We start from the raw sequence: 11,408 nt of genomic DNA on the forward strand, positions 1-11,408 counted from the left end.
CTGGTAGACTCAAATAAATAAATAAATAAATAACAATCATAAAAATAAAAATATGTATATATAAAAAATAAATAAATAAATAGTAATAATACAAATTAATTAATTAATAATAATAGATAAATAAATAGCAATAAAATAATTTTTACAAAGATTTTAGAAAAGCTGACACAACATTAAAAGCTGAATGCCATAAATTTACAGTTTTCACATTAGATCCATGTATACGAGAAATTGAGAGTTCCATCGAGATAATGTCCAACAAATACACAGTCCAGGTTCGTCTGTCCATTGAGGAGGGAAAAATGCATTATTCTATAACAATCAGTATGCCCCGGCTGTCACAATATCAGATTTTTCAAAGTATACAGCGTCAATAGCTAAGTTAAGATAGATTGTGTTCATACTAACTGTGCACTATACTGGCGTTCACATGAAACATACTCAAATAGACTGGGGTCACTTTCACATCAATGACATGATTCAAACTCTTTAACCTCAAAACCTTTAATATAAAAGCATCAATTAGTGTTTAGTATTTCTCTCTGTGATTATGCACATTTGTGTCATTACATGGAGAAAAAAATATAGAGATTATTTGTATCTAGAGGTCACGTATCTTGACCTCTCTTACTGAATAAAACGGGTGATAGGTGCTGGAATTACATTACATTACAGCATTGCTGAAGTGTGTGCTTGATGCCAGGCATCCACTGGAGCATTTGGCTCCTCTTTCACTCTGAAAGACAGATAGATCAGTGCCCAGTGGGTGATGCCTGATACCAGATTTCAAGGGCCACTTGTCAACCAGATGGAAAAATAACAATTATCTGCTAAATAAACTTAATACATCTCTCCTGCCCCCTTATCTCTCTGGTCTCGCCCCCTCACTCTTTCACTTTTTATGCATTTAAAGGTTTGTCCAAAATCACAATACTGTCATCATTTACTCATGTCATTCCAAACCTGTTGGACTTTCAGAATATCACAAAAGGTGAGTTTTTGATAGATATATTGGCCATTCTTTTCTTTATAATCAAAGTGAATGTGAACATGGATAGGTCAGCCAGAAATGAAAATTGTGTCATGATTTACTTACCCTCACGTTGTTCCAAACCTGTATGAATTTCTTTCTTCTGTTGAACACAAAAGAAGATATTTGTAAGTGTGTAGTTAACCAGTTGCTGGTAGCCATTGGGTTCCACATACTGTGGAAGTCAATGGCTACCAGCAACTTTTTGCTTACAAACATTCTTCAAAATATCTTATTTTGTGTTCAACAGAAAAAATGAAACTCATACAGGTTTGGAGTGACATGACGGTGAGTAAATTATGACAGAATTTTCATTTTTGGGTGAACTATCCCTTTAACTAATTGAAATATTTAGTCACAAGAGTTAACAGACCAGTGGAATGGAATATATCTGTGAATAAGATAAACTTTAACTAACTAATCACAAATATTATAAGTTTTGAAGACTAATACAGGACTATAGTGTCATTTTGTGTCCTTTTTGAACATTGAGACCTCACACCCCATTTGTTGTAATAGCATGGAAAAAAGCAACCAGTACATTTATTTAAAATGGGTTTCACCAAAGAAAGAAACTCATACAGGTTTGGAAAGACATGGATGAGAATATGTAATGACAGATTTGTAGTTTTTGTCCAAAATAGTCCATTAAAATTTAGTGTTGCTGCATTTCTCTGAATTCATTTCAATTACCTACATTTCATTTAGGTTTTCTGTTCTGCCAGTTCTGGCGCCATGTTGCTTTAAAGCGAAATATCAGTTCTTCTCACTTTAATCTTTTCTGCATTAGTGCGATGCACAATGATACAAAGTTTAGACGGAAAACGTATAAAAGACAAAAATCTAACAAAAGCAGGAGGAATGGCAAGGGCCATGACAGAGTCATTAAAAGGTGCTGAAAATAGCAGTGAGCCATCATCTGTTCTCATAGCACGGGTCAGGAGCGCTGACACTTCCAAAACTCCTCCTGTCAGGGCAGGGGGGCCATTTGTATTCTCTCTCATTAGGCAATTTGACTAATGACCAGGCTGGGCTTTGGAGGGGCTCGGGCAGACCTCCTCGCCCAGGCTCTGGCTTCACCAGGCAGCAGCCTCTATTGGAATGGCACAGATGGCAAACCCGGGTGACAAAATAAACGACAATATGTCTCTGAGATGTCTTCAGGCAGCGGGCACAATTTTTCTTTAAAAGCAAGAAGGTTTGTCGCTGTTAGACAGTCTGTGTGCTGAGAGAGCTGTTGGGAATTCCCTAGGGTTAAAGCAACCCATCCAACCCACTGATCCAATCTGCAGTCCACACCCACTGGGTAACCCTCTCTTCCGATCAACTTCTCCAGATTTCACATCTATTTGCACTATTGTCCTTTATGCATGGCCTGCTGCTGCTGCAGTGACCCAGACCCAGTCTGCTGTTGCTCTCTTGCGGTTTGGCTGGATGTTGTCAGTGTGAGCTGGTAAAAAGGAAAGGGAAGGTCTGAATAGCTGTATGGAAAGAACATTAATTACTTATATAGCCTGAAAGTAGAATAATGTAGAATAATGTTGGGTACTCACTACTTTTGAGTAGTTGAGTACTCACAACTTTTCTGATGTTTGGGGATTTTTAAGTGTTTTTGAAAGAAGTCTAAGTGTCTATTGTAAAATAGTATTATTATAATTTAAAGTAACTGTTTTCTGTTTTAATTTAATTGAAAATGTAATTTATTTCTTTAATGGCAAAGCTGAATTTTCAGCAGCCATTACTCCAATATTCAGTGTCACATGATCCTTCAGAAATCATTCTAATATGTTGATTTGGTGCTCAAGAAACATTTATCAAAATCATCATCATCATCATCATCATCATTATTATTATTATTATTATTATTATTATTAATGTTAAAAACAGTTGTGCTGCTTAATATTTTATATGATTCTTTTATGAATAGAAAGATGGAAAAACATATTTATTTGAAATATAATTATTTTGGTACATCAAGCATGTCTGTAACTGTTACTTTTCATCAATTAAATGTGTCCTTGTACAAAAAAAAAAAAAAAAACAACTTTTAAATACTCGAGTGTACTAAATTTAGACACAGTTATGCATTTTTGGTTTTAGGGTCTTTTCCTCTCCTCATCAAACTTCATGTTTTGCCATATTATGACATAAAATCTGAGGAACAAATTAAATGAAATATGAGCTGGCTTGCTACTTTGAACTGTTACAAAATGTCTGTTTTAGTCTGTGTAGCCTAAATAATTATTTCAAATTCACTGCATTTCTCTTTCTCATCACTTTTTTTCCCTCCTCCTCTGGGGAAGAAATATTTTTTTGTTTCATGAACTGTGCTGTACTGGCTGACCGAGTCTTCCATCTGTCAGTCTTTTAGCATTAGCCTAGGTATAAATCTGATGTGTGTGCGCGCCGGTGTGGCGAGCGTGGCTGGCGAAAGTCCTATGTGACAGTGCATCCAACAATGGAAGTGTGAAAGATTAGAGCTCATAGCAGCATGTAAGGGAAGTCTTCTCTGCCTGCAGCAGCCATCCGTCAGGGCTCGAGGACTGTGGGGATGACAATGCCGAAATTTTTCACAACACCTGACACAGCTATTAATAAGGCAATGATCCTCATAGCCACACTCATACTCACTTCAGCACACCCTCATCATTCACTCACTCTAACCGATCCTGGTGCTGAACCCATCACTCTAATCAGCAATTAATGTCATGATAGTACCTGTCCACCAGGTCTAACCACGTGTCAAGTATTGGCAGACTGAATATCCCTATTGTAGTATTTGTTTTGAATAAACAGATAGTATGCAGCATTGAACTGCAAATCTGTGTCCATGAACCCTGTAAAGATCAATGTGCTCTGTACTTACAAGATGTTTTGGTCACATCCAGATCCTGTAGCTCAACTGGTAGAGCATTGTTCTTGTAATATATATATATATATATATATATTTGGTCTGTCAAATCGATTAATCGTGATTAATCACATCCAAAATAAAAGTTTGTGTTTACATAATATATGTGCGTGTACATATGTGTGTGTATATACACAGCACACACATATATATTATGTAAACACAAACTTTTATTTTGGATGTGATTAATCGCGATTAATTGATTTGGCAGCCCTTATGTGTGTGTGTGTGTGTGTGTGTGTACATAATAAATACCAATCTTTAATACCTGTCAATTGAATAATACCAATAATCAATACCCATCTTTAATACCTGTCAACTGAATTATGATGGTTTCATAGTCTTTGCAGACAAAATCTACCTTGTAAAATGCATGTGAGCTGGTAATGTAATTTCGATATGAGTTGTAATTTTGATATTTTTATAATTATTTCTTATAATTTTGTTTAGTTTGGTTCATAGTTTTACCAGGATTATGGCATTTAACGTAACCTGTGTTAGCATCTGTCTAATTTGAGTTTCTATCAAGTGACCGATGAATTTTTTACAGCCTTAGACACTTTCCTCACCATTGACAGAATGTTCCATCATTTATGAGACAACGCTTCATTCCTTTCTTCTGTGGAACACTAAAGCTGATTTTTAGCTGAACCCAGGGTTCTTGGTGACTCATAATATACAAGTCAATGGGTGCCTTCACTTTGAGAGTCAAAAAAGCAGATACAGAAAACATACAATTAATACCCACAGCTCCTGACAATATATTATGAAGGTCTTATGAAGTGAAACAACTGATCTGTGCAATAAAGTAGATTTTATTTACAACATTATTACTTGTAATCCATAGCCTCTTAAAGTGATGGAACCCGCTAACTTGTATATGAACCACCAAGGCCCATGGATTCAGCTAAAAATCATCTTCAGTGTTCTACTGAAGAAAGTAAGTGATCTACATCTTAGATGGCCTGAGGGTTAGTAAATTAACAGCAAATTGTTATATTTGGGTGAACTGTTCCTTTAACAACAAAAAATATAGGAAGCGTTTTTTTGTTTGTTTTTTTTTCTTCCATTTGATAAGATAATAAGCCCAAGTCTGTTGCTATACATGCTAACTATGCACAATGATATTATTGTTTGTGTTTTATTATTTGCATTTAGCCCCGCTGTCTGTGACCTGCGAAACATTTTTGGGTCACAGGCCACCAGTTCAAACATCAACTACTGTTTTAAATGCTTTACAACTACTTGGAGCACAAAGTCCCAGTGTTCCATAATATGATCTCACCCAATAATTTTAATTTACTTCAAATTTATTTCCTGAACACTTCAAGCTTCAAGCTGCTTCCATAATCTCAGTTATGCTCTTCCAGAGAAGTGTATATATCAGGCTGTCTGTGGTCTAACCTATTTGAGTAGAATCTGCCAGGCACCATACTTTACCTTTACGACTTCAGTCCAGGCAACAGCAGTCTGGACAAACATTACCTTAACACTCCTCCCCAACGTGACCCCAAACTCACATCTATTATTCTCTCCTCTCAATCGCCCCCAAATGTTTCCCATCAGGCCATGAGCCTGTGCAAAAAGCGTGTACATGTATGTGTGTGTTAGTGTGGGGCACCCAGTATGAATGGCAGGCGAATACTAAGTGCAGTCTGATTGAAAAGGTAATGTTTGAACAATAAAAGGGAATGCTCCGGCCTTCATCCATTTGACGCATGCCGATTCATCAGCCTTGCTCTCTTTCCTCATGCTGTTGTTCAGCGAAGCTTTAGCACATGTTTATTCACTTATTTTTATGGACCGAAACATGTTGTTATCCTCTTTTCAATTACCCGAGCCCTGCTGGTGAAATGACCTCTTGAAGCTCTTTGTTGTTCAATAGTCCATTCTAGAGCCGAGTGATACATTCCCCGAGGCCTGTCTAATGGCCGTAAAGGTAGTATCCAAAATGGTGTTAAAAAAAATATTCGTAGGGAAGCCCAAGAAGCTGTTTGATTAGGTTGTTAATGGCTGTGGTGAAGTGGTTTAACCTTTTATATCATTCTCTCGATTTTTAGAGCTTGTACAGTATAAGTAGGAAATATGCATTAAAAAAAGTACATGATACAACCATGGCAACAACATGGCTTCTTTTTGATACAATGATACCATGTTAATACATGTTTTTCCCCTGAAATACCATGTAAAGTCTATGCTGTGAGAGAAGAAAAGGACAATTAGCAGTCTGGACAAACATTACCTTAACACTCCTCCCCAACGTGACCCCAAACTCACATCTATTATTCTCTCCTCTCAATCGCCCCCAAATGTTTCCCATCAGGCCATGAGCCTGTGCAAAAAGCGTGTACATGTATGTGTGTGTTAGTGTGGGGCACCCAGTATGAATGGCAGGCGAATACTAAGTGCAGTCTGATTGAAAAGGTAATGTTTGAACAATAAAAGGGAACGCTCCGGCCTTCAAGTCACGCCTTCATCCATTTGACGCATGCCGATTCATCAGCCTTGCTCTCTTTCCTCATGCTGTTGTTCAGCGAAGCTTTAGCACATGTTTATTCACTTATTTTTATGGACCGAAACATGTTGTTATCCTCTTTTCAATTACCCGAGCCCTGCTGGTGAAATGACCTCTTGAAGCTCTTTGTTGTTCAATAGTCCATTCTAGAGCCGAGTGATACATTCCCCGAGGCCTGTCTAATGGCCGTAAAGGTAGTATCCAAAATGGTGTTAAAAAAAATATTCGTAGGGAAGCCCAAGAAGCTGTTTGATTAGGTTGTTAATGGCTGTGGTGAAGTGGTTTAACCTTTTATATCATTCTCTCGATTTTTAGAGCTTGTACAGTATAAGTAGGAAATATGCATTAAAAAAAGTACATGATACAACCATGGCAACAACATGGCTTCTTTTTGATACAATGATACCATGTTAATACATGTTTTTCCCCTGAAATACCATGTAAAGTCTATGCTGTGAGAGAAGAAAAGGACAATTTAAAAAAATCTAGTTTAAAATGTTTGTATTTATGTTGGTTTTATGTAGTTAAAAAAACAACTTTTTTATACCATTTTCAAGATTTACAATCATCTAACCTTGCCTTGTCATAAAAAGATTCATTCATTCATTCATTCATTCATTTATGTTGGTTGGTTGATTGTACATGGCTTTGATTTTGGGGATTTTTTTTTCATTTAGTAATAATTATTGTAGTGGTTTTGTTATTTGTCTAATTATAATAAATTATGCCAATTATGCCAAACTACTTGTGTTGTTTTTTCGTCACAGATTTAATTCTTTTTTTCTGTATTATATCACCCTGACATTTTGACTTTATGAACCCCCCACCCCACATATCAAAATATCAAAATTAATTTTATGAAATCAAAACCATGCCCATCATTTAACAGGTTATTTTATGTATTTTTGAATAAATTAATTTTTTTTAAAAATGCATTGACCCAAATACTTTAGTAAGTGAATTATACAGTACCAACCTCTATAAGAGAGGATCTCTTTGCCAGGACGTGCTGAGTTCATGATGACAGTGTCATCATTTATAACATGTTCACCTTTTTCCCCAAGGCATCTTGTATGTTCAAATATTCATTAAGTATACTGGACATGCTGTGGAAGAGTTGAGGACAAAGAAGTATTCAGCTTTTGCCAAGGTAATGAAACCGTATGACAGTTTAAGATATTCTTTCCACCTTCAGCAGCAAAAGTTACACCATCGACCTCCAGGTAACTTATGAGAAGAGGTCCTCCGGTTTCCTCCCATTCCAGCAGATCCCATGCATGCTTGCTAATATATAGCGCTGCTGTTAGATGCCATACTCAACATGTTTTCCATGAGCAAAGTTGGGCACTTTCTGATTTTTTTTTTGGACATTTTTCTTCAGTTCAGTCAATGGGAGCTATTGTGCGCTCGTGTCACCCTGTGTTAATTTGGGCTCTAATGTATTTGATAAACAAAGGGGCGCTCTTTAGCCTGACAGTCGTGACACCCTGATTCTTGCGTGGGCGCCGTGTAGCGCAGGGTTACGCCGTTAATAACCCACTGGCAGCCATCAAAGGCGCTTTAACCATGATCATTATGATAAAGGGCATACACTTAATTACAGGCCTGCTTAATTATAGCTCTGTTGAAGCTCGTTTGTTTGGTAGAATGCTAATTATACCACCGCACTCTTGGCAAGTCCTCTTTCAATCCACCTCTCTCTTTCTTTCTCGCTCTCGCTTTCTCTCAGAGAGCCGAACACTCTGGCTCATTTTCATGCAAATTGATATCCGGCGAATGTTTTGTCTCTCTCTTTCCCCTTTTTCTTTCGACGTGTGCGAGTGGGGCTTTGTTTTTGGAGTCAAACGTCTCCCTGACAAGACAGGATCAGGAATAATCAAGAGTAATTAACAGGGAAAGAGGGAGGAGAGCGAGTGGGGGGCCCTCAAATACAGTGGAGGATAAAAAGGGCTTTCATCTCGCTTTGTCTGAGTGGGTTTCCGAGGGGATTTGGGAACTTTCAGTGTTCTACTATTTTCGACCATTAGATTAAGTCATATGCATTTTCAGAACATAAAGAACAGAACTTAATATTGAAGGTGTTTGTTTGGAATATTACTTTAATATTTTAATATTTATTTTTATGATTTATTTATTTTTATATTGTATTTTATTACGCTGATCTCTGATTGGTCAGTAGTGGAGTTGTCAGTGCTGGCAACCAGTTTCCTGCACTTTACTAGTTTCATGTTTCTCTTATGATTTCACACTCTTTTTGTTCTCTAATAAAAAATTCAGTTCAAATGTTTAATGTCCATTTATTTACATTTTAATGTGATAATATGCAGCTAGGAGGTCTTTTTTTTTTCAGATCCCTTCAGGATCTGGCTTGTAAGTCATTATCACTTCATTATCACTTATATATTTTTCTCTCTTTCCAGCTATGCATGATATACCCTTTATGATCTCCAAAAAAATCTATAACCACAACCAGAGTTGAAGTAAGTGCTTCTTAAAAATAATAAATAAATAAAATACTAATAATATTTATTATTATTATTATTATTATTATTTATTTATTATAATAATCAGGTGACCCTTTACCTTTAGGTTATATTAGTTAATGCTGCATTAACTATGCATTAGATAACATTAACAATATATTTGTTACAGAATTTATTAATATTTGTTAACATTAGTTATTAAAATATATAATATATAATACATAACTTACAGTTATAATGTATAACTATAATAAAATATATCACATAATATATATACAGTATATATATGTTCATTGTTATTTCATGTTATCTCAGGTCCTTTAAATAATATTAATATATAAAATGTTTAATTTTAATAATGTATTAGTTAATGTTGAAATTAACAGAGATTAATAATTGCTTATTTAGTGTTTTTCATTGTTAGTTCATTAACTAATATAACTTAACAAAATGGAACCTTATTGTACAGTGTTATACATTTTTCAAACAAGTTTTCCCAAACACTTCCCCAGTCTTTCATTGGTTGGACAAACAGAAAGTCCCGCCCCATTGGTTGAGCCAGTGTCGCTATGTAAGGCTGACCCTGATGCTCAAATAGACCTGTCACTGTGCTACTTGATGCAACCAAACTTTTTCTAGACCCCCATCCCACCCAGATGTTGAGCTGTGATGTGGAGTCAGTGGTGCACAAGCCTTTAGCACTACTGTAATGGATCTGCGGCTGATGAATGCATGCAGCCAGGCAGAGCTGGCTCATGGAGGGCCATTTGGCCCCTGTCACAAGAGCTCTGTTCTTATTGTCAGAGAGACAATGAGAGCGAGAGAGAGGATTAAAAATCTTAAGCATGCTTACTTAACCATGGGCACAACCATAATGTCTCCTGTCTGTTTTCATATGTCTTTTTTTTTTTCCAGATAGAGTCAGTCCTTTTCTTGAAAATTACCATCAAATCACCACAAGAGATTGAGGAGGAAGTAAGTTCAAATATGCTCAGGTAGACTTAAGGTGCTCAGGTAGGCCCTGAGAGTATGGTTTACATACATATGCAGACGTTATTTTATATTGTTTTACACTGGGAAAAAAAGTGATTTGAAGTAATTTTCACTCAGAAATTGCTAGTAAATTTCACAAATAATTTATAAAATAACAAAGTTACAAAGGATAAATAACACATTGAATTAAGCATGAAATTTTGAGGTAGAAAGGCAGAAATAGTATTTTCTTGTAAAACATACTCCAATAATATTTGTTTTTATCTACAACTTTGAAAAATATTTTTTTTTGTGTATGTGTACGTGTGTTGAAAGGCTTATCTATATGTGGTCTCAGTTGTTTGATGCCATAATCAGCAGCTTATCTGCTAATATTTACCAATATGATTTTTAATTTATATATATATATATATATATATATATATATGATGATGAATAAATGTATATTATTATTATTATACATTTATTCATCATTTTAAAATATAGATTTTAGGTAATTTTCCAATTAATTTCCTCTTCAGTAAGTGAGCTCAAAATTGCCTGGATAATTATGTTGAGAGACTAGGCAGCTACAATGAAGTAACAAAAAAGTTTCATTATTATTATTGTTAAAAATTGTTAATTATATTGATAATAATAGTAATAGCAGTAATGCAATAAAAATGTTGTGTAAGGAGGCAGTAGTGCAAGTCAGTTCATGGCCTGACATTTTTGTTAAAAACAAAAGAAAATGAACTTAGCCACACAAAAGACTGATAATGGCTTTCATTTCATTACAAGTCATTATTGAATATCTGGAATAAATTATGTGAAAACAACAGGATTTTGTTTTATAATGGCAGTTTCTCTTTGTTTAGTTATACATATTTACTATCACGCTGACCCCCCTTCCCATCAACACTTTTCATGGCGCAACTCTCCTCGAAGCAACCTGTGATTAGAAGCAGCAGACCTAGCACGAGGGGAGGGGGGATTCATTAATTACAGCCTAACGCAGGCTCCGCAGATGAAGTAAAGCAGAGATAGTGTAACTGCACTGGGTTTAGTGAGGTGGGCGACAGCACAAGATTAATGGAGAAGCGAGGGCTGACGGCGACGGAGTCGGAGCGCTGCCCTGATAATTAGAATCAGTGTGAGAGCATCCACAGCTATTGTTCTTCAGCCGCATCTTCGACCTGGAATGTGATTTCCCTGCCACCCTGTCAAAAATGCAAGCCGGGATGCTCTTGCTCTGAATCAGTCACTATTGGTCATATATTGCTTGTGTATGATCCTCTGACATGAACCAAAAAAAAAAGCACAAAAAAGGACAAAAGGATGTAAATTTTAAGATTTTTTAAAGGACAAGTTATATTTATTGTTATTATGAATAGTATGATTATTATTAATAGTAGTAGTATTTATTTGTATTTTTTTTTGCATTAAATATATATATATATATATATATATATATATATACAGTATCTCACAGAAGTG

At 35.7% G+C, this 11,408-nt stretch overlaps 1 protein-coding gene across 1 annotated transcript in view; it reads left to right on the forward strand.

Moving 5' to 3' along the window:
• Positions 1–11,408, forward strand: part of LOC107753158 (multivesicular body subunit 12B-like) — a 57,594-nt gene that overhangs the window by 32,108 nt on the left and 14,078 nt on the right. Inside the window, exons 7-8 of the mRNA XM_016569280.1 lie at positions 8,877–8,932; positions 9,855–9,914. Coding sequence (XP_016424766.1) covers positions 8,877–8,932; positions 9,855–9,914 — 116 coding nt within the window. The remainder of the gene's footprint in view (positions 1–8,876; positions 8,933–9,854; positions 9,915–11,408) is intronic.

The sequence above is a fragment of the Sinocyclocheilus rhinocerous genome, unplaced genomic scaffold, assembly GCF_001515625.1.
Source record: "Sinocyclocheilus rhinocerous isolate Xijiao unplaced genomic scaffold, SAMN03320098_v1.1 scaffold20, whole genome shotgun sequence".
NCBI classification, from domain to species: Eukaryota; Metazoa; Chordata; class Actinopteri; order Cypriniformes; family Cyprinidae; genus Sinocyclocheilus; species Sinocyclocheilus rhinocerous.